The 23,223-nt window shown below is 40.6% G+C and overlaps 2 protein-coding genes across 6 annotated transcripts in view; both read right to left on the reverse strand.

Annotated features, from left to right (window-relative positions):
• Window positions 1–301: 301 nt before the first annotated feature.
• On the reverse strand, window positions 302–12,308 carry polh (polymerase (DNA directed), eta). Of its 2 annotated transcripts, none has more exons than XM_041252025.1 (11): window positions 12,151–12,308; window positions 11,046–11,267; window positions 10,328–10,462; window positions 9,740–9,978; window positions 9,183–9,355; window positions 8,952–9,055; window positions 8,436–8,555; window positions 6,330–6,453; window positions 6,023–6,088; window positions 5,186–5,358; window positions 302–4,557 (listed from the first exon to the last, which is right to left on the reverse strand). In XM_041252025.1, exons 2-11 carry the CDS (start codon window positions 11,180–11,182, stop codon window positions 3,561–3,563), a joined length of 2,268 nt encoding a protein of 755 aa, XP_041107959.1. In that variant the 5' UTR covers window positions 11,183–11,267; window positions 12,151–12,308; the 3' UTR covers window positions 302–3,560. The 2 variants fall into 2 exon arrangements, with proteins under 2 accessions (XP_041107959.1, XP_041107960.1); XM_041252026.1 differs by having other exon boundaries at window positions 11,046–11,304.
• Window positions 12,309–13,864: 1,556 nt separating this feature from the next.
• The window catches only part of tp53bp2a (tumor protein p53 binding protein, 2a), a 32,517-nt gene continuing 23,158 nt past the window's right edge, over window positions 13,865–23,223 (reverse strand). For 2 of the 4 annotated variants that reach the window (XM_041252029.1, XM_041252027.1), the window contains 11 exons: window positions 22,429–22,651; window positions 21,064–21,114; window positions 20,765–20,890; window positions 20,327–20,469; window positions 19,554–20,058; window positions 18,541–19,313; window positions 17,733–17,870; window positions 17,402–17,535; window positions 16,762–16,928; window positions 16,125–16,324; window positions 13,865–15,722 (listed from right to left, as the gene is read on the reverse strand). In XM_041252029.1, the coding sequence (XP_041107963.1) occupies window positions 15,681–15,722; window positions 16,125–16,324; window positions 16,762–16,928; window positions 17,402–17,535; window positions 17,733–17,870; window positions 18,541–19,313; window positions 19,554–20,058; window positions 20,327–20,469; window positions 20,765–20,890; window positions 21,064–21,114; window positions 22,429–22,651 (2,502 nt within the window). In that variant the 3' untranslated portion in view covers window positions 13,865–15,680. The remainder of the gene's footprint in view (window positions 15,723–16,124; window positions 16,325–16,761; window positions 16,929–17,401; window positions 17,536–17,732; window positions 17,871–18,540; window positions 19,314–19,553; window positions 20,059–20,326; window positions 20,470–20,764; window positions 20,891–21,063; window positions 21,115–22,428; window positions 22,652–23,223) is intronic. The other 2 variants (XM_041252028.1, XM_041252030.1) reach the window with 2 other exon arrangements.

A 23,223-nucleotide genomic window follows, 5' to 3' on the forward strand; every position in this document is an offset into this window, starting at 1 on the left:
TTCACTTCAATCAACCACAGCTCTGAATACTTTAAAAATTAATTCCTTCAAGCAACTAATGTAGTTACATCAGCAACAAGCATTCAATTGTACTTATCAAATCACTAGAGTCTTCCTTCTCAGTGCAAACAGCAAAACACAATCTGTACTACAGGTACCATCTAGTAAAGCTACCTCGCTTCAAACGTTTTCTTTGTTTTGACTCTGTACTAATAAAATTAGTTATTGGATGGAACAAATAACATGACAACGAACGTGCTGCATATACTGCCTTTATTCAAGTATGCCAGATGCCCTTGGGTAACCGAGTTTTGGGACTGTTTCTAATCGATTTCCACATCTATATAACTTAGCAAAGCTTTGCCTTACACTTCCAGCCAGTTCAGAGGATGCAGAATGTGCAGTCTCAGTGTATGGGCAAGTCCAGAGAATGTCAGCAGCAACTGCTGGGGGGTGATGCATGCTTGCCTTTTACAAATGACGGCGCACTATATTAGTAAGGAAACAAGTACCACTGCCGAGACCCCCATGAAACTCTGTTGTACATTCCAAGCCAAAGACATTGAGAAATTACTTCACTTACAACTTCTCATTTTACCAGATGGATTAACCTGATCAATTACACATGGCTGGTTAACATAGATTTTGAAATGTCACTCATCAAACTCATTAATTTGATAAAACCTCAGCAGCAGAAATCACATACAATTCCTGCTTAACTCAATTAGATGCTGTAAATAGAGAGTTCATACAGTTTTTTTATTGTTTGGTGTTTTTTTTTTACAGTATATATTGAACAGTATAAAATGTAGTTGCAGGAAGGACCAGTCAAGAGTAATTTCCTGTTCTATACCATTAAAATGATCTTATTCTTAAGAAATTGTGTCTTTGCCTTGCTTCTAAATATGGTCCATTGATTTAGAGGGCAAAGTTTGCCCATAATAAAATAACTTAAAACAATCATGTAACTGCTGCTACTGGAACCAAGTCATGTCTTGATAGTTAAAAAATATGTAGATGTTTTACTTTAAATATTGGGGCAAGTTTTGCACTTGCTTGGGTTCGGGTACATTATTTTATACTGTATCTTTAAAATCAATTATCTTATGATTTTGTGTACGTGATGACACTGGCTGCGAAAGGACTGCGACTCTTGTAGTTTTTGTACACAAATAAGCTTACTTGACTTGAAAAACGTCTTAAACGATGCAAGCACATTCCTACTTGGTTTGATTGAATTACTACACAAATGTATTTCAAAGAACAACAACGACAAGTTTGTAATGGGAAAAAAATAAACATCCTAGCCTACTCCGATAATTAAAACGGGCTTCTCTTATTTGGAAATACAACTGCTTCAGACTATTATTAGTGTTCAATAAGAGTATCTTTTTATTTAGAGTTGGTGTTGGACTACCCGCAGCAACACGAACCTACTAACTTTTCTATTTAAAAAAAAAAATACATAAAAACAACCATCGGGTTCTTTATTCAATGCAATAAAAACAAACTAAACTAACTCAATATCTAGTACCCTATATTTAATGAATCATTTGTAGTTTCCACAAACTGCTCAGCAACTTGTTAGTCACACCGCCGCTGCTGACTTGTTGTAAATAGTGCAGTGCGGGCTATGGGTCAAACCAATGTTCGTGTACGTTTTATTGCGTTTTTCTTTGTTTTGTTTTCTTTTTCTGAAAAGTCTTCTGAATTACTTTTTTTTTAAATTCATTTTTATTAAATGTAAACCACACGTTTCACAACAACAAACACGTTTTATTAAACACGACCCTGTTGTTAGGAGGTGTACAGGTCTGTAAACACAAACGTGACGTCATGTGAGCTGACGAAACGACTAGAAAATGTGCAGCCGAGGCGAGGCATGCTGAGACGACAACAACTTGGCAGGTAAACGTCTCTTGCAGTGCTGGCTGTCATGATTACATCAGGCTAAACATTTGAAAAGGGAAAGGCGTGCACTGTGAACATGGATCTGATCAGGCGAGAAGGGGTAACCCTTTCATCACCCTCCTTCACTTAAACATTCCTGTCTAGTACACAGCTGTTTATGGTTTAGTCACAAATACACCAGTGTATTTTAAGCTGTTTAAAAGTCTAAATTATTTGGAAGGTCTTAAGACTCAATTAACTTTCCTAAAAATACAAAATATCAGCAAAATCTAGACAATTAATGTAAGCTACATTGACACATACATTCAACTGAACAAAAGAACAAAACAAAAATACCACAATTCAATTGATAAATTCCTTAAAATCAGTCTAAATAAACAGGAAATTGTATACATTGGATTTCATCTGTAATTTATGTTCAGTATACACAATTACGATATTTAACATTCATGAATAAGAAATAAAATTGTATTTACCATTTAAGAGAACTGTTGATTGTGACAAGAAATTACAGGCCATCATAAAAGCAGCGGTTGCCATGACACCAGGAGCCCTTTTCATAAATGGCTGTTTTTAAAAGAGCCCACTCCTAACCCTACTGAAACTCTAGATAAAACTGAGCCAGTCTCTATTCATGTCTCTATGAAGAAACAATCTAACACGCTCAACTTGTTTGTTTCTTATGTTTGTGATTGATAAAAAATATACCAATTTATTTATTTCTGTACAGCAAATTCACAATTTTCATATTGAACAAATATAATGCACATTTAAACATGTTTTTTTTTGTTGCTAAATGTGCTTTACATTAAGAAACATGGCTTTAAGGGAGAAACAGATGCAATGGTAATATTGCAGCACTGTAATATTACATTGGAGCAGTTATAAATGAAGATGAAAAAAAAAGTCTTAGATCTTTGAACAAGACAATTTTCAGTGTAAAAATCTGATTGTAGCAATCAAAGTAGGCCTGCATGCACACATGAAGCTTGCCAAACAAATATGAAACCTGTGGTATATTACATGCTTTTCTCACCATGACAAAGCAATTGAACACTTAACACTGGGACCCCAAGACTAAATCGACAGAGAGAGAACATGCTTACATCAATGCCACAAAACCCTCAAAAGGCAAGCAGAAGCAACTAACAGAAAATCTAAATCTGCATAACAAACAGGATCCTACACTGGAGTTTAAATAAAAACAGGACTTTAACAGTAGTCAGCTATTGACTACATAATTATCAACCCGCAATATCTTCTGAAGGCTCCACTCTGAGGACGCAGCAACTCTTTACTGCAGTGGGAGATAAAGCAAAGGCCAGCTGAAGGACCTCTACTTTGTATGTTGCCAGATAAAAAGAAACATCTGATGCAAAGCTGGCAATTACTATTTAAACCATAAACAGTACATAGAATGTATTAACAACTGAAGGCGTTGCTAACTTGCAAACAATTTAAAATAATCTCAATTATCTGTTATGAAATGTGGTCACTGATTCTGGATCATTCTACCGCATGATTCTGTACCACTTTAAATAAAAACTGCATTTACTGATTATAGGCAAACCAAGTGGAATGACTCATCTGGTGTACTGTGGTCTTTGATAGTCTGCTGTGCCTGGCAGTTCTATAGCACAAAGACAATCCTAATTCTTCTTGAAAAAGGAGTCCAGGGTCTTGTTTGTGCCCTGTGATTTGAGTCTCTTGGGTGCAGGGGCTGCTGTGTTCTTGGACTTGCTTTTCCCCCTTGAGGGGGGGGCAGTGGCAGCAGCAGCAGTGGTGGTGGAGGGGGTTCTGCTGGGGTTGGTGCTAGAGGTTCCTGAGCTGGTTGAGGAGAAAGAGCTCTGGAGGTCTAGAGCGAAGTGGTAGTCCGTGTGTTCGGGCATGTCCCAAACGAGAATGTTCTTGCCACATCGTTCGCACCACACAAGGTCCTCAGAGGAAGCTTTGTCCAGAGACCTGCTTTCCAAGTGCTCCTCGTTAGCGACTCTAGCGGCTGGTTCTCCGTTCTCTCTCGGGTGATCCAGACTGTCCGCTTCCTCAGATCGTCCTTCCTCAGCAAGTTCTGGAATGGTTTCAGGCTGCCGCTCTACACCCTGAAGGTCTTGGCTGACATTCAATCTTTTTGTTTCACTGTCAGCCTCGTCGTTAACAAAAGGAGCAGAACCATCGACACTGGTTCCAAAACCGAGGTCAGAACTTCTGGATAACTGAGCGGTCAGGTCTCTGCTATCTGAAGAGTTCTCAGAACTGAGATTTTCACAAGCCTTGCTCTTAAAGAAACAGCAAACGGCAGATTTACTTTTGGAAAATGATGTGACAGGAAGTGGCACGGTAGCGGCAGCAGGAAGATGCTCTTCCCGATTAGGAAGCCGTGACAGTGACTCAGACAGCAATGATCCCGACATTTCATTCGCTTCCTTCTTTCTTTCAGATGCTCTCTGAAAAAATGACTCTATAGCACCAGCTGGCTTCTTGACCGTTTTCTTAGGACTGGGGCTTGAGACAGACAGACTGGCAGTTGGAAGTTTCTGTGTAGATGTGACATCACTGCTTAAGAAACTTGTAATCCCTGTAACAGATGATGAGGGGGGCTCTGAAAACTTGCTGGCTGATAGGTGAAGCAGTGTGAGTGCTGGGGACCTGAAATTACAAAGAACACTCCAGATCAATAAATACGCTGTACACGATGAAGCCCATCAAATGGATTCAAGTTGACAATTTAATTTCTTTACAACTGAACAGTCATATTCTGCCCCATAACGAAGCATGGTAAAATACATAGACACTTTCTAGAAACCTGATAAAAAAATGAATACAATTTGAAAAGCAATAATTCAGTATTAAAAATAAATACAAAATTATGAAATCCTGACAGTGGTACTTGAAATGTTAAAATGTTCCCTAAATTATACATCAATGAGCTTCCCATTTTATACATTTACAAATCAAGATCAAGTAATTGCTTTTTGCAGAAGGACCGGTTTTAATATTTCCAGATCATATTAAGAAAACAAAAACAGTAACGGGTCTTCTAAATAATGACACACCTGGTGAAGTAGTCACATACTGATTCATAGTACAAAGCCGGCTAATTATTTGTGCTGAAACACAAGGTTCTCTTCTTTCTGCAGCCCGTATGGAGTTTCACCTCTTCGAGCCAGAATCCAAAGAGGCATCAGTAATATCAGAATACCAAGACAGCACCTGTCCTGACACCATAGCTTTCTTCCGTTAAAAGTATATAGCAGCAATTCTTTCAAAGCCCTACCAAGCTGACTGGTGGTTCCCTGCTGCATTGAGGCTCTTTATCAGGGCTAGGCTGTCGCTGGCGATCTTCTGCGCCTCGTAGCGTGACAGCGCACAGCACCGGGAAAAGCTGCTGGCCCTGCGGTCCCCCTCCACCCGCACCCCCACAGTCAGCTGCTTCGCCACCCTGTTATTCTGGAGAAGAAAGAGAGCCTCTGTGTGAGAAACGAGGCCCTGGGCTGGGATCAGAACTCTGCCGAGCCACCTGCAAAACCAGGCTGCCTTGGGTGATTAATTTCAAAATAAACTAAAAAATATTAGCGTATTGGTCCAGAGATGACCAGAATAATCAATGTTGAAGTTGACCCCTTTTATTAGACCAACAGAGAAATAAAATAAAAGGCTTCAACATATAAATAACAAAAAAATAAAACAAAAGGCTTCAAAAAAACATACTTCTGATTGTTCTATGATAAACTGAAAAGAAAACATTCACACAAATATATAAGCTATGAAGAACTCATGTCTGAAATACTTTTGTATTTATGCTGTACTTTGTGCACCTTCAGGATTACTTTCAAGTTGTATTTGTTATATATATATGTATAATGTACACCACTGAGACAGTAAACTTGCACCATCTGCTGGTAAAATTAGGAAAAACACAATGACCAAACCATGCAGCACCTTCTTTCTCAGTGTTTAAAAAATTGCTTTAATTTAAAAAAACAAAAAGGGTTTGTTTATACCAGCATGTCACACTTAGCTAACTTCTGAAACGTACAGATTTTGATATTGCGTAACACACTAAAGATCAGGTCTTAAAAAAAAAAAAAAATTGGCCGATATATATTCTCACCATTTCTCTGTCCTTAGTCAGCCTCTCCTCTAGTTCCAGTGCCAACTGCATCATCCAGTGCTGCACCTGCAAACAAACCCAGCAGGAAGCCTTCAGTTAACACTGCTGCCGAGACTTCTGTGCAAAGCAACTGACACAATTAATTCACACCTGATGCAGGAAGGAGGTCTGGGTTGGACAGATCAACTCATTTAGGTCGAGCTTTTCATTATAGTCATTCACATTTTGACTTTACAAACAACTGGTATTCCTTTACAGCATAATGTGTGTGTGTCCAGTTCTGGTTGTACAAAGGGGAGAAATGTACCTGCTCCCCTGTTGCCAAGGCAGATTTTCCTGGGAAATTCTTGCTGCATCCGATGGACTTGGGCAGGTGCCTTGGCTTTACAGGTTCAAACTCAATCCCTCTGCACAACCCAAAGAGCCACTGACTAGAGGAAGAAAACACTCAATCAGAACCAACGCTTCCCACACCCTCAAATCAGAACCAGCGCTTCCTACACCCTCAATCAGAACCAGCACTTCATACACCCTCAATCAGAACCAGCGCTTCATATACCCTCAATCAGAACCAGCGCTTCCTACACCCTCAATCAGAACCAGCACTTCCTACACCTTCAATCAGAACCAGCACTTCATACACCCTCAATCAGAACCAGCGCTTCATACACCCTCAATCAGAACCAGCGCTTCCTTCACCCTCAATCAGAACCAGCGCTTCCCACACCCTCAATCAGAACCAGCGCTTCCCACACCCTCAATCAGAACCAGCGCTTCCCACACCCTCAATCAGAACCAGCGCTTCCTACACCCTCAATCAGAACCAGCGCTTCCCACACCCTCAATCAGAACCAGCGCTTCCCACACCCTCAATCAGAACCAGCGCTTCCCACACCCTCAATCAGAACCAGCGCTTCCCACACCCTCAATCAGAACCAGCGCTTCCTACACCCTCAATCAGAACCAGCGCTTCCTACACCCTCAATCAGAACCAGAGCTTCTTACTCCTCAGTGCAGCACTTGGTGGATTGGCTAAGCAACTCCCATGTGTTTTCTTCAGAGAGCAATGCGGATTTCTAACACTATCCCAAACAGCCATGTGATTTAACTGTAACAACAACTGAAGAGATCAGAGGCAATAGTTACTCAGGAAACAAGATCAAACCTTACGTATAACTACTAGGCTCCACAGTAAGAATGTATGGCATTATTATGAGGATGTTATCTATGTACAGTAACAAGTTTAAACATGTCCTATAACACTGTACAGTAGTGCTACACTAGGCTACCCTCCATGCTGCTGTATATACAGCACCATTACCCGTCCAATTAGGAAATTCACTGCACATTGCAGCACTATACATAACTGACCTTATCAATATAGACAATCCCCTAGCTAGATATGCCCACTGTGTTGCTTCAGTAACCCTATACAGCTCAACTTTCTTGAGCTAGCAGTACTTCAGTATTGGTTATCTACAGGCATCCTAGTTTGCCACAGTAAAAAAACCCAAATTCTCCAATTTCATAAAATCTGCATTATTCGGCAATTAAAATGTCTAAAACTGAGACACAGTCATCACATTACAAGACACACAAACAGTGCTTTTGAATAACAGTTAATGCAGGAAGTATTTATTGGTACACTTTCAAATTCGAAGGAAGTTACACGCTCACTAGAGTGCCATTAATCAATAATATTAACAAACGTACCATTTTACTTTAAACATTACAAACACTTCTGTGTGGAAGGGCCTAATAATACAAAACAATACAGTAACAATAGTATTCATATTAGTTTATCTCTGAGTTAGTCTTTGTCACCTGGAAGGCTATTGCCACACACTGACCCGATCTTTAGAGGTGATTTTTATGGTTTTTCGGCATCTTTATACAGTTTGTTCAGTCGTAAAAATGCACTGGATACTGAAGTAAGCTGGAGCTACGTTTCAGCATGAATGTGGCAGTGCGCCTCGTTCAACCTTCACCTCTGTACACCAGAAGCAGTTTTATTGAACAAGTATGTTTATATATGTGCATTATTAAATTATAATTTTTATACATATATATATATATATATATATATACACACACACATATATACACACATACACACATATATATACACACACAATTATGTAATTGCCTGTGTTGATGATTATATATGTGCATTATTACATTATTATATATTTGCCTGTGTTGATAATTATATATGATACGTGTACATGAAAGGCTTTATTTGCCACAAGTATAAAACTATAAATTCTCAGACAGCGTACAAAACCCGTGTTTTTCCTCGTTATTCCGCAGCAAACTGATTCCTAGGATCCCTGCTTATCTATAATACTGTATAGGCTACAACTATGCAGTGTTAAGTTTGCGGCTGTTCTTGACTATCCCCGCAGTCTCTTACCCAGTCTTGTCCCCGAAGTGGCTGTGGAGCTGGGTCTCTGTGAACCGGGTGAGCTCCCCGATTTTCTCCACACCCAGCGTCTCAGTGATGGAAGCACCCAGTTTGCCTCCAAGGTGGCGTCTGCAAGGAACAGCAGACATTACAGTTAATATAGGTAAGCAGGCTGTCCCCTCACCTGAGCTTTATTCCTTGAAAATGTGGCACAAAACAATAATGTAAACAACAATGTGGGAAAGCGGCTTGTTTTTTTTGTTCTTTGACAGTAAACCTTGACGGCTATAACCCACTGAAAAAGATTGCTTAAGTCACTACTATGCAGAACGCAAAATATATTCTGCTGGGTAACGTCTTTGCTTTTTATCTGTCAGAAGTGTAGGCCTGTGGTTGCTGTAAAACTGTACAAACTGATTAGCCGAATACAATTTGAACTCTTTATCCCTAACACACTCACTTCAATTATCTGAACTGTTCTAAATGACAAAGTCATAAACCCTATTTCAGGATCATTGCACTTACATTTTGCCAATAGGCAGCATGCTGAAGAGCTGGGATACAGATCCCAGAGGCAGTATGGTCTGCCGGTTCGGTTTGTTAAACCCACAGCAAAGCTTTGACAAAACCTGTTGGTGTAATCAAAATCTAATTCAGTGTATTAAAAAAGAAAAACTGCAGACAATTCTAGAGTCCTTTTTTAAATTGTTCATACCACATTGGACTCTACAGTCAATTAAGTCTACCAGGCTTTACCTTATTGTGTGAGATCCCAGCTGAGCACCTGAATCCAGTCTTGGCCTCCACTGCGGCTCTCATCTCCTCCACGATCACGGCTCCCACTGTGAGCTGCAGTTCCGGGCAGGTAGTGTTGCTGTGAGCAGGCAAGGAGTCGAGCCACTCCTGCAGGCCACGCTGGCGCCTCACCTCTGTGGAGCCCCAGGAAAGACAGCACCCTCGTTAGCCAGGGCACTCATCTCCACAAACAGCATCAGATCTGTTGTACTGGACTCCACTCACACGACGGTCAAAGTGTCAGTTTTACAAACAAGAATTTCTAGCCCTGCTAAGCTGACTATTTTACAGTCTTTTTAAAAGTATGTAAAATGCCTGGGAGAGCCTAAAAACGTCAGCATTTTAACAGACGAACCCAGTGTCTACTGCAATAGATCTGCAGCAATACAACTGTTACAAAATATTTTCATGTGATCCTAATGTATCATTTGACCTGGTATTTTAGGTAAGCAGAGGTTAAAACAGCAGTATAATGCACAAAAAAATATTTAAAAAGGTCAACTTTTTGTCTCACAAACCTTTGTCCTCTGCCTCCTCCTCCCCTTGCTCCTGCTCTTGCTCTTCACTGGCTGTCTGAGGAAATCCCTGGACGAATGTAGTCCTCAGGAGGTCAGGCTGGATCCTCTGCCCTGCCAGCTCCCTCAGTCTCTGCTGCACCGTGCTTGTTAGGTCCATGTAAGCCTCATCAATACTGGCCCGCTCAATCACTGCAAACTGGGACATCACCTCTATCACCTCCACACTGGCCTCGCGGTACCTGAAAAAAACAGGCAGGCAGGCTCTAAAATCCGGTGAGCCACACTTGAGTGGGGCTTCAAAATGGCATGCTTTAAAAAAACTAAACACAACTTACAGAAATATGGCACACTGCTAACGAACAAACACACTCACCTTTATAAACACCAAGTGTGAATGTCAACTGGCATACCCCACAGGTCATGAAAAACTGAAAAGTTTCTTTAGTTCAGCTGGCTCACAGCAGTATTTACCCATATGTAAAAAAATTATGTTGCCTCTACTGTACATTATGTCTGCCTACTTCAAATCCATTAGCGCCTCTTCTCAGCTCTCAGACTGACATATCTAATTGCAGGAGAGTTACATACTTGGTGAGATCAGCCTTCCCATGAGCCTCTCGGACTCTCGCCACCCTCAGATCCGGACACAGTTTCTTGGCCTCGTCCGCCCACATATTTCTCGTGACCCCGTGTGCCCGGGCTTCGTAGCTGACAGCTATAATGCTACCAAATCAAGAACAAAACAAACATTGCAGCTTTAGGGGAAAAAATTACTACAGGTTCCGTGATACTTACTCATTCCATACGCAAACTGAAAATAAAACTCAGATCCAAGAGAACTTGTTATAGCTAAATGCAGCAAATATCAGAACATTTATATCTTAAACAGAAGCTTATATACACCGACTGGCTTAATAATTGGAGAATGTAAGTAACATCTGAGAATCATGTGATCTACTAGACCTATACAAGCTTGTCACTATATACGTATATCAGCTCAGGAATGGGCCATAGTAAATCTTGTGCGTTTGTTGAGTGCCTCCCTGTGGATTATGGAGGAGAATGAAGATTAGGTAGATCACCATTATTGGTATCCACTAAATGTGCACTGTTGCTGTATGCACTACTTCACCATTATTAATAACAAAATTCAACTTAATAGAGTAATTCAACTTGGAGTGAAAAAATACCAGAGTGAGCACATGGACCATACATTTCATAGAGGCCTACATATCTTATTAATTACAAGCATTTTAACACCAGACAAAGTATATCAAAGCACCTTTTTTTCCATCTCAGTACTTACCCTCCTCCCTTCCAGGTTTTATACTGCGCAACTACACAGGGTTTGTTCTTGAGCTCTGGGTTCAGCCTCTGCTCCACCTGAACATAGAAACAGTCCATATCCACCAGGGCCACCACTCGCTCCTTCCCACGCTCCATTCCACAGTGCCGGGAGAAGCTTGCTGCTGTCCGAGGGCAATCATTCAACAGGTCTCCTCACTTGACCTTCTCCTTTTACACAAAACTTTGACAAACGCATGTTTTCAAAGACAGATTACATACTGTGGATGAACAAATGGATTCACATGTTCAAACAGCGGCTTCTTATTCCAAGTTTAATGCTAAAGCAACCATAGCTAACGAAAGAATTCTATAAATCATACCTGTCACACATGTTCCTATTGGCTATGTAGAAATGACAGTGTGCAGTTTTGAAAAATGTTACAGCAAACATGTAGTTTTTTATTTTATTATAACAGGTTGAGAATGTTCTCAGTTGGCATTGCATTGGACTTCCTTGGTGATTTCACATTAGGATCATATTCGAGGTCAAAGCATGTGCATTGTTTTGGGAATTAGCTGGTTAATCTCAAGAGAGAAGGCGCTGCAAAGGAGAACCTAATCCAGCCCGAAAGTAAGGCATGCAAAACGTTCTTTTAATTTAGTATGTCACCAGACAGAGAGAAAGAGAGAGAGAGAGAGAGAATTGATAATATTTGTATGCCGATAACCCGGGGTGCCATTTGGATCACTGGACGATGAAAGCATGTTTTCCAGAAAAACGCACATCCTCATTTCGATACAATACATCTGTCCATCATGTCTCTATTAATAACCTCTATATACTTATCATTTAAGTAAACAAAGACTTTTAGTAAAAACGCCGACCACCTGAAAGGTTAATGAACTCGTTTACTAGATCAAAAGTTTTTAAAAGCACGGGGTTAGATTAGAAATGTTTCTTACTAAATCGAGCAAACATTTTCATAATGGAAATTTAATCCGGAAATAAAAATAACCCAATTAATTGATGCTCGTAAATATTATCACGCTGTTTCTTTTCTTCTACAATGAAATGAGTGCATTTGTAAAATAATAACGATTTGGTGCAACAAAAATAAACTTACTTTGGCGGGAATGCCTCAACCTCTCCTCTTCAAATTCATTCTTGTGGTTTTCACTTCTGATTCCTACTTCGCTATACTGTGAAAAACTGCATCTCAAACCGCGCACATGCACTTGCTGTCCAAGTTCCGCAAACTGCGCGACCTCAGACGGATCTGACAGCAGAGGTCACGCATCCGGCACAGACCCCTCTTCAAAACAATGGAGGCGCGCTACCACGAGCAAGAGGGGTGTAGAGAACGTGTACTGCCACCTAGGATGAGGGTGTGAATAACACAGAGAAGGAGCTTCTATAAATTACACCTACTGTACTGTAAATGACAAAAACATATCTTAAACAGCCTTGAAGTTACTGAAATAACTCTTTGCATAATTTATTGTTTGCTCTGCTGCTGTCAGGGAAATCTCCTAAAACTGTCCAAGCGCCGTCTGCATAGACCGGTGACGTCGGGCGCACACCCAGTCTGCAATCTAGCCGGCAAAGAAGTATCTTGAGCGCACACAAAGTCTGTCGGTGTGTCGATATCAATTTGATTGTCCTTTCGTAATGCCCTTAATGACCCACAGCGCCGCCTCTAGGCAGACGCATATATAAACACCCATCCCAGACACGTTGGAATTTCAATACAAGTTATGAAAGCCTGAGATAAAATGGATAAAACATCGAAGTGTGTAGAGAAGGAACTAAAAACACCAGGAATTTGCAAGATCCTTGCTTTAAAAACGTGCATGTTTTGATTGACCCGAGCATACGGCTTGTGTTTTAGCCCGGTCATCGTTTCTGTTTCTAGCCCTGGCTATCGGGAACATACACCACGACCCCGTCACAGATGTAAATTCAAAATGAGAGCTATCAGCGTGATTAGACATTTAATTAAATGCATAATCATAAATTAATATGTGGCTCTCCATATATGCAGAAATGTATGGACAGACATGCCTCTATATCCCCAGAATCAATAGAATAACCAGTTTTCCCAGACTCATTGGAAACATGGAAAGGGCGACGTTCAAACGTAAACCACAGCTATGACATCATATATAGCCAATTAAAATGAATAGAACGGTCCTTGCAGTTCTGTGATTAGAGATGATGGAAAGGATCAAGTCAGCTTGACTTCCTCAGAGGGCACACATTCAGTATATAATCAAGAAACTAAAGTCACTTTTTAAAATAAACAATTCAAATTCAACTGCATTTTGAGCAGAAAGCTTTTTTTTTTTTTTAATAGCAAATGTACTATTTAAAACACATTTTGTTTGTTTGTTGATAAATTCGTGGTATGTACATCTTTAATGATGGCTTCCAAAGAATCGAAGCATGCTGAGCTAACACCGTATTACATTTTTTATAACCGCTCTTTGAGGTGCTTGCTCTCGAAAGCATTTTCTGTGTGTGTGTGTGTGTTCATTTTTCTTATTTTGCATTGTTTGAATTCTTTGGAATTTCAACAGCAGGGGAAACAGGACACATGAGTGGCCCATTACCAATGAATATAAAGCAGGCCAGAATCAATTTCTTCCAAGTTAAAATGTTACATGTATTTCTGTTAATGTCTAAGATAATTTTCCCAAGAAAAATCATTATGTTCATACCATTACTGTTTTTTAAAATGTGACTGTGACTTTTTGAACTGTGTACATGGAGGCGACCTATACATGCAATTGGAAGAAACAGTTCTGCTAAAACAAATCAATTACAGCAGCACAACAGACCACATTCATTAAGTATTTTATTGTGGATCCTTAAACTCTACAAGTGATCTTAGAATTATTATAGAATAGAAAACCAAAACAAGTAAACACAAAACAAAACAAACATTTGTGGAACCATTACTTTGAACTTTAAGGTCTACACTGCTCCAAACAATGAATGAATATTCAGGGATATGTATATTAGTAACTTAATATACACAATTATGGATATCCTTTAATAGCTTGGAATTACCCTGTCGTGCAGTGAAACTTCTAAGTAATATAAACTTTGCTACAATAATACATGGAATGTATTGCTTGATAAAAGACTGGATACTGTTATGACTTCTGGACGTAAAGGTTTTTATTGATGAGGATCAATTTTTTTTAAAAAGCTAAATCTGACAGCCATTGTGAGATCTCCAGTATGTACCAGCTGCAGCTAAATATACTCTCCTGCACAATTGCACTTGGAGGTGGTACCATAACGAGCTATAGCGCTAATATTTTTTTCAGGGGCAGTTAGGCTGATGTCACTTTTTATTAAATGCGGTCAATAGGAGGATTTTCATAAATGCAGTCACTGCAATGTTTATTTCCAAACATGGTGTTTAAGAAGTTCAGTGTTCAGTGTCTGTCCACAAATTGTCTGACTGCACCTGCTCAGTAAGTTTTGGGTTTGTACTGCAATAACTCCATAGGAGTTTGAGCCTTTCTAAATTGTACTGTTCCAGGATTTTTCATGGGGCCCACCTGAGATATTTGTGTCCATTGCTCACCTATTTAAACTCAACTAAAACAAACTGAACTCTCAGTAAAACCAGGAATGTCTCCATCTATGTAGAGCACATTTATTAAAAGGTAATATAGAAATTTTAATCTCAAGTGTTGTTTGGTTCATGAAGATATGTATACCTTTGTAATTATTATTATTGCTTTATACAGTAACAGCAGCTTCATTAAACAGAGGGCATCTTTATTTGGGCCAGGACTCCAATATTCTCACTGTATACAAAAGTCATTGTTTGGAGAGATCTAGGCAGAAATTGATTACTTCACCTTCATGATACAAGTTAAAATATACTAACACTTGGTTAGACGCATATACCAGTTCTGACTGTAGCTAAACCACTTATCAACAATCAATTTTATCTTAAAAAAGTTATAATTTGTTGTCTATATTAATAAAATGCAACTGGGAGCCATTAATAAACTGAAGCCCTATCAACTATGTTTTTATTGAGTAAAAAAAATCATTTTTGCTCTGATAAAAACAAACACTACAGACAGCATCAATCACTTTTCTCTACAGTCAACATGATTGTGACCAGCCAAGCACTGTACTGAAGAGGTTCCAAAAACAGCCTTGCTGTTAATTTTTGGCCTTCAGATGACAATACCCACCATATAAATGAAGCCTGGTATGTTGTATTAAAATTTGAACATTACAATCTTGTACTTGTTATGATGTTAGACCTTCAAAGTCTCATGAAAAAAAAAAGTCTTTCTACACAAAAATATTAGTTTTTCTTAATTATTCTTAAAGCTGGACCTTCATGCTTGAACATACTTTACTGGTGACATTTCACCAAATTACAGAGAGGTGAAAGCCACTCATCTTAATTTGTAGGAAAAGGCCTTTTGTTTAAATCCCTTTATTAGTTTCTGAAACAGACCTTCAAACAGTGTTCACATTATCACAAGAGCGAAAACATTGTTCCTTCATTTAAATGTAGTAGTGTTTTCTTCATATGAAGACTTTGGACCATGTCACTGCTACTGGTTACTGATGTTGTGTAGGCTGATTAAAAGGGTTTGAGGGTTTACTCCAGAATCTTTACGCTAGGCTTCTTTGTCTTGGTTTGATTCTTGGATACAGCTAAGCAAAAAAAAAAAAAAAAAAAAAAAAAAAAATAACCATTAGAAAACTACAAGAGAAGTATACAATTATGATAGAAACATAATTCTGCAAATCAGTCATTCTGTTAAGGTTTAAAACCTTTACTGACAATAGAGATACTCTACTTCACCCCCCCCCCCCCCCCCCCCAAACCTGAAGAAATCATTTTAATTTCTTCAGTCTTCAGATATAGCAGGATTTCTATTTTAAATCAAAAGGCATTTAAAAATTAAAAGCTATTTTACTGTGATCACAGTATATATATATCCTCTTAATATATCTGATTGAATCTGCTTTTATAGAAGGTTTTACTTTCCCCCAGTAACTTCACCCAGAGCCTCTGAATCAAAGGCCCAGTTAGTGTTCTGTGGGCTCACTCACCCCGAGGAGGTTGCGGGGAACGTATCCCTCTTGGTCTCCGAGTCGCACCCACCACCACTCGACCTCATCCTCATCCTCCCGCCTCACAGTCGTCATGCAGTCCCCCTCTCTGAACACAAGCTCGTCATCATTCTGAGCCTCGTAGTCCCACAGTCCGTACACCACCCCTCTGTTCATGATGCCCATCTTCTCCTGGACACCTGCCCAGCAACCACAACACATGGACTCAATACAAGAATACTGTGCAACATCTCATTCACTAGGCCTCTACTTCTTTTCAATATATTGCTATTAATTTATTAAAAGAAAACTTACAAAACTGTTCCACCTATTTCTCAGGGTTTCAGGATTGACTGGATTAAGGTATATTGTGGTACATTTAGGGTATACTGTATCTAAATGTTTCCTCAATATGTGTGCATAGGTCAGTGTTAGTATACTCTTCGTATCATTAATTACAGTAAATTGTCAACAGATGTCACAGCTAACAAGAGACGCTGTTCCCCATAGAAATTGGGCATATCTCTTTGTTCTGCACTGAAAGCAAATTCCTGGAAAGCTCCATGCTAAGGTTTTTTAGTCAGTGTTGCTAAACGCAGATACTCCACAACATACAGCTAGCAAACCCAGTACCCACCATAGAGGAACTGCGAGCACTGAGTGTACCCCTCCTCCATCTCCTCACACTTCTCAGCAGCAGTCTGCATGTCACTGTACGTCGCTGCAAACACCGCTGCCCCCGACTCCACGAGGAACTTGCAGACCTGGACGTTATTGCAGGAGGCAGCACAGTGCAAGGGGGTCCTGCGGAGAAGAGAAAAAAAGATGTCAGCAGCCAGACAGACAAAAATCAAGTGGCAGACACAGGGGTCCTATTGTGGACCCCTTAAAAAGTGATAACATCTAGATTTTAAATGTCTAAATAATAAAAGCATAAAGATTTAGCAAAATGCAAAAGAAATGTTCTATAAAAGAACTACTGCAGCTATTCTGTACAGTAGGTCAGCTTTTGACACTCATTTTTCACTCTTCTGAAAACTAATCATTTCTTCCCGAGCATCACCCCCCCCCCAGCCTCACATGTTCACAATCTTTGACAGAACTCACTGGAGGTATTCTGATTACATTATTCTGATGACTCTCTTTTGTGATGCGCATCGAACGTATCCTGAACCAGTGAGTAAGGATTTGGTAACGTACAACAATACAGATCAGAACTGGCGAAAACATTGAAACAGCTAGGAATCTGAGGGAGACATCAATAGAACTGAACTCACCAGCCATCACTGTCGGCCGCGTTAACGTTCACCCCGAACTGGACAAGGAACTTGACGATTTCGGTGTGGCCGGCACACACTGCATTGTGAAGTGCTGTGATCCCTTCGTCATTTGGCTGGCTTGGGTCATCCACCTGAGGAAACAATGGTTGAAGCAACAGCTATTAGTGTTTCAGTGTCTCTGCACGTAGAGGCCACATTCTGGCATCTGTGCAGAGGTTGGTTTCAGACCCCAGTTGGCGATAAATACATAAAAAATAACTTAAAAATGCAAAGACACAAAAAAAAGTAACAGTTCTAGCAGTGTTTAGTAGGAAGGTGAATCAGTTACCTCGTATATTATTCTCTGCACCAGGTCAAACTCCCCCTCCAGAGAAGAGTCGAGCAGAAGAGCGAGCGGGTTGAATTTTACACGCATCGCGTGGTCTATCCTCTCTGAGCCAGTCTTCCTCAGGTTTGTCCTCTTACCCTAATACAAGCAAACCAGAGTTAGATGGAGGAGAAACAGAGCATGATGAAACAAACACACCAGTCCCACAATGAAGTTACCAGCACAATAGGTATGACAATGCTTATTGTTACAGTACATGTAATTGGGATTAAATAAAAACTACAACCATGATTACCTCATTTTAAATCTGTGATATAAAACACTAACATCTTATGTCTTAAACGATACACTAACTTAAGGGTCTAACTACTAAAGATGACAAAAAATCTTTTCAAATTTAATACCAAAGCACAGATCAGATTAACTGATTAAGCATTTCGAATTGGGACCAAAGCACTTCTAAATCACTATAAACTGTGGACTCTGATCTTTCATGATTACTCAAAACTAATTAATGTTCAAGTAAATAAAAGACTAATCATTCACCAAGTGATTTTCTTTAGTTCTTTCATCATGAATTGAAATTAACCTCATACAGTCTAAGGCAGTTTTAATAAATGTTACAATTCTGCAATAGTAGTCTTTCATTAATTTTATTCAAAGAAAGTCATCTTCAATGTATTTACATTTTATTTATAAATGTTTATCAAATCAACAAATAACTGAAGAGTAACCCATTTACCAAGGTTACTGTACAAATAAGGAAAGACAATGAAACAGAAGGACGTTCAAATTACTGCCAACGTACCGGTGGGAGCGAAACCAGGCCTGTGATCTCAGGGGGCCGCATGCTGAAGGTGTCCTCTCCGAGGTTCTCCTGCTCCCCCGTGATAGGGTAGGGAGGAGGAGGGTATGGTGGATACTCCTCCATGTAGGCCTCCAGAGGCAGGGGGGCACTGGGGTCATTCTCCTCCTCTCCAGGGGGCAGTTGGGAGCTCAGGGATTCCAGCAGTCCTTCAGGTATGGGTGCAGGGTGGGAGGGTGGAGGAGGGGGTATAAACTCCTCCTGTTCTTTTATCACGTTGGCTTCTGATGTGCCTGTTTCAGGCACTGCTTCAATTTCAGGGCCCTCTTTGTCCTTCGTGCTGGTGGCTTCTTCGTGTGGCCCATTTTCTTCCTCTGGTGCTGGATTTGGCTGATAGAAAGGAGCAGAACCCGTTGTCTCCATGGCGGCCAAGGTGGTCTTCTGGTACAGCAGCTTTTGGATGTTAGGGCCGTTGGGGCCCTCGGGCTCTGTGATGGAGCTGCGCTTCTTCAGGGGCCGAGGTGCATTGTACAGCTTCTTTCTCAGAGCATCCAGTTCCATTTCGCTCTGGTGCCGGTAGGGGTTAGAGATGAAGGGCAGCAGCTTGGTGGGGCTCAAGGGCCGAGGGATTCGCTCCGTCTCCTGAGGCTCACATCCAGAGCTGATCACTCCCTGCTCCAGTTCAGAATCAGGCTGGTCCATGTGGCAGTTTTCAGAGAATTGTCCTTGTGACTGCTGGAAGCTGCTGGTTCCTACGATTACAGGTTTTCCATATACTATATGAATAAAGACAAAAAACAAGTTAGCTAAATTACAAAAAAAACCCCACTTTCTAAAAATACAGAACTTGATGCTTTAGGACAAACAATCGGTTGGTTCACTTTGACAGTTCTATACCATTAAATATACTGTATTATCCGAGACGAGCAAAATTTCATGAAGCACAGCATTATTCTTTTTCTCCCCCTCTATTTCTACCCCAAGGTCAGCATGCATTCTCACGTGCACACACTCACCGCTAGTGAAGGGCGTCCCTCGGGTCTGTGCACGGGTTAGTGTGCTTTGCACGGCTTGCTGAAAGTTCTTGCCTGGGGTATGTTGCTGTGTGTACATTGAATAAATAGAGCTGGCTGCCACAGTCTGTGGTTTGTGGAAGGGTTGGGGTGGTGCATCCTTAGCTGGTGGTTGTGGAGTGAAGGGGCGCACAGTGGCAGCTGGGGGAGTCTCTTGTTTGGAGGGCAGTGGGAGGGTGTGGCTTTGACTTGTGGCTGGCAGGGAGGGGGCTACAGAGATTCTTTGCTGGATCTGCTGAGAGGAATGCTGTGCCAGGGGCTGCGGCTGCTGGGTTACCAGCTTGGTTTTGCCAGGAAAAGTCCCTGCAACCAAAACAGGCTTCTGCGAACCCTCCAGTGTACTGTCAATAGTTGGAGGCTGGCTGGATGGATTGATGAAAGATAGGTTTATTTTACTGGGCTTGCTGGGGACAGGGGGTGGGATTTTCACTGGGTTCCTGGGAGCATTCTGGGGGGGGAAAAAAAGTTAAAATACAAAATGTACATTAAATCAACATGTTTCTAGTATTTCCAAAATTAACCAAAAGGCATTTTTTCTTCCCCATGCAATAATGTATTATTCTTGAACTGAATCTCGTTTTATCCCCACTCAACAATAACACCTGCTGTGTGAGCTCTCAGATCAGACGGCTACATCTAGATCCAACTATTTTACCACGAGGATGATCTGCCATTATGGTTTCCAATGCTACGCTGTGTCGTCTGGTATGGCGTACCTGTGCATCTCGCAGGTCCTCATTGCTCTGGTTTTTCCGAAGACCTCCTGTGGACGTTACGCCAGTGGACGGATCTGTCGATTCAAACATGGAGAAAGGACGTACCTTCTTGTCTTTTTCTCTCAACATTATGTCCGTGTCATCTGTTAATGGAAGATGGGCCTTTATTAGATATGACCAGTAAAATCGCTTGACCAAAAATTTACACAGCTCCTCTTACAATAAAACAATACATTAAAAAAAAAAAAAATCCACAAAATCCACAAAAAAAGATCAGCAACCTAAAAAGGGTGAGAATCCAAGTAAAAGTGTTTTCACTGGATAAGCAACTGGAGAGCTGTAGTGGGATATGCACCACGGAGTAGAGATCATTGGTGGATGATACTAATGTTCCAAATTGTGGTTGTGTGTGTACCATATTGACAAGTGCTATATTACCCTGCTCTGCAGTGCTGTGTGTCCCTGTCCTGGGCAGAGTGGAGACCGAGCCATGACCCGCAGAGGGGTCTACATTACTCCAGTCAGTGCTGGCCTCAGGTGGCCTGGGAGCCTGGCTTCCTGAACCTATTAAAACATTTTAAATGTAATACCTTTTACAAATAACAAGTAAAACCAAGTGAAAAAGAACCACGTTAACAAAATAACTTAAATTCCTTTTTTTTTTTTTTTTTTTAATACATTTTTTTTTTAATTGTGTAAAATCAGACAGAACGTGACAGAAATATCTAATTAAATACCTTGTCTTTTAGCCCGTAGTTCTTTTAGTGGCTTTAGTAAGAACAGCTCTTCTATAAATGCATGTGGTAAAATGAAACAAGACGTTTTTAATAAGCTAAAACCTTAAATCTTAAAGCAAATACCACACACTCACATGCACATACATATGATTAAACCATCACTATTAAAATAAACTGCTCTCCTAAATTCCAAGCCAACAGGGTGCCACATAGGTTAGCAGTAAGGACATGTAAACTCGGCAGTGATTTTTTCTTTTCTCTTAATTTCCAAATGCCACGAAGAAAACTTCCAACCACACACAATACTTGCAAGACCTGGGACATTTATTTAGTATCACATTAGTAAAGAGAGAATAAAATTACCTAAATGATCTATTCCTCATCAAAAATATGTCTATTTTGGTTATTCATATGAAACACAGTATATCTGAGAACTGAGTCAGGCACTGATCAATCATCAGAAGACGACTACAATTAACCTGGTCTGTTTTTTTAAACCAGGTAGTAACCTTTTAAGGACAAGCAAGCAGGGAGGAAAGTAATCATACAGCACAGCACGGCATGGCACGGCACCACAAGAGATCTGGCTCACTAGAAAGCAGGGGTTGCCTGCTGCGGTACCTTCTGAACTCAGAGTCACATCCAAGCAGGGCTCTGCCCAGGGCCTTGGCAGTGCCCGGGCAAGCTTTCTACCTGCTTATAGAAAACAAAAGAGCCTGCTGTAACACACTCTAGGCTGTTTATGGACAGCAAACTGTGATCCTGCCGAATACTTATATATGTGTGTAATATACATTTTTTTTTTTATATGTATATTGCATGCAGTGCAGGATGCGCCCTATAGCCTGGAGCTCGCCGGTTCAAATCCAGGCTATTCCACTGCCGACCGTGGACAGGAGTTCCCAGGAAGCGGTGCACAACTGCCGAAGCGCCACCCGGGGAGGGAGGGCTTAGATCAGCCAGGGTGTGGCTGCGGGCCTGCCTGTAAGTTGCCCAGAGCTGCGTGGTCCTCCGACGCTGTAGCTCTGAGGTGGTTGCATGGCAGGCCTGCAGAGTGAAAATAAGCGGACGGTTGACCGCACATGTTTCGGAGGACGCATGTCCTTTTTTCGCCTCTCCTGAGTCAGTGCAGGGGAGGCAGCGGTGAGCCGGACTTACCAAATTGGGTAGAAAAGAAGAAAAATAATTGGCAATTCCAAATACAAAAAAAAAAAAAAAAAAAAAAATAGAATAGCAATAGCATTTCTCTACTTTAATTTTACCTAAGGATCATTCCTTATGTGCACAGAAGACTTCAATAGACTTGATTTCAATAGAAGCTAAAATAAATAAATAAATAAATAAATAAATAAATAAAAATAGTACCTGCAGCAGTTTTCACAGCTCCTCCCATTGGAAGCGTCTGTGTTTTCAGGGGACCGTCTTGCACGGGCAGAGTGGACGTGCCATCAGGGTAAGCTGGCTTGATCAGGAGCTCATGTCTGGAGGGGCCGCGTGGCACGGTGGAGGACTGTATATACGGACCGACCGCAGCCACTCTACTTTGGGGTGAACCCGTCTGCTGAGATGCATTGCTGTCAGGTACAATCTAAAAACAGAGATGCTTTTAGATTGTTATTCATTTCATATTAAAAAGCAGATATTGAAGCCATTTTCTACGCATCAAGAAGGTGGCTTAAAGATGATTGGGAATTAAAATGAAACTAATTTTGGAACAGGTTGTATTTTATGTTAGACAAAACTAGGTAGGGTGTGCAAAAAAATAGAAGTTTACCTTTAATTTAGAAGACTGCAATTTCAATATTTGGCCACATTGTGGTGCTGTTTTGGTCAAAAATCCTACAACTACATTTCAGGTTTGAATAGACCTTTAAACATTAATTTACTATTCAAATATGTGAAAATACTACAGAAATAATGATAGAAACTGCTGCAGCACAAACAGGCGCCATAAAGGCCTCTACACACTGGATGTGAAACGACAAGCGAATGTCTGGTACAACGCCACACTCGCACCACAACAAAAAATACATGGTTTATTTTTTATATGAGTCGTTACACTGCCTGAGATGCGAGGGGCTACACTGAAACAATCGTATTTTTTTTGCATTAGTGTCTATTTTTGCAATTTTCTTGCTTGATAGCTAGGGAACTGAACGA

Source organism: Polyodon spathula, chromosome 6, assembly GCF_017654505.1.
Source record: "Polyodon spathula isolate WHYD16114869_AA chromosome 6, ASM1765450v1, whole genome shotgun sequence".
Lineage (NCBI taxonomy): Eukaryota > Metazoa > Chordata > Actinopteri > Acipenseriformes > Polyodontidae > Polyodon > Polyodon spathula.

What these genes read in the sequence shown, in the direction of transcription:
- polh (XM_041252025.1), bottom strand. Translation starts at nt 11,182, where the DNA reads ATGGAGCGTGGGAAGGAGCGAGTGGTGGCCCTGGTGGATATGGACTGT. An exon ending in GGGAAGGCTGATCTCACCAA is followed by an intron (nt 9,979 to 10,327) that starts GTATGTAACTCT and finishes TGTTTTTTTCAG; the next exon opens with GTACCGCGAGGCCAGTGTGG. An exon ending in ATGCTGCCTATTGGCAAAAT is followed by an intron (nt 8,556 to 8,951) that starts GTAAGTGCAATG and finishes TGTTCCTTGCAG; the next exon opens with ACGCCACCTTGGAGGCAAAC.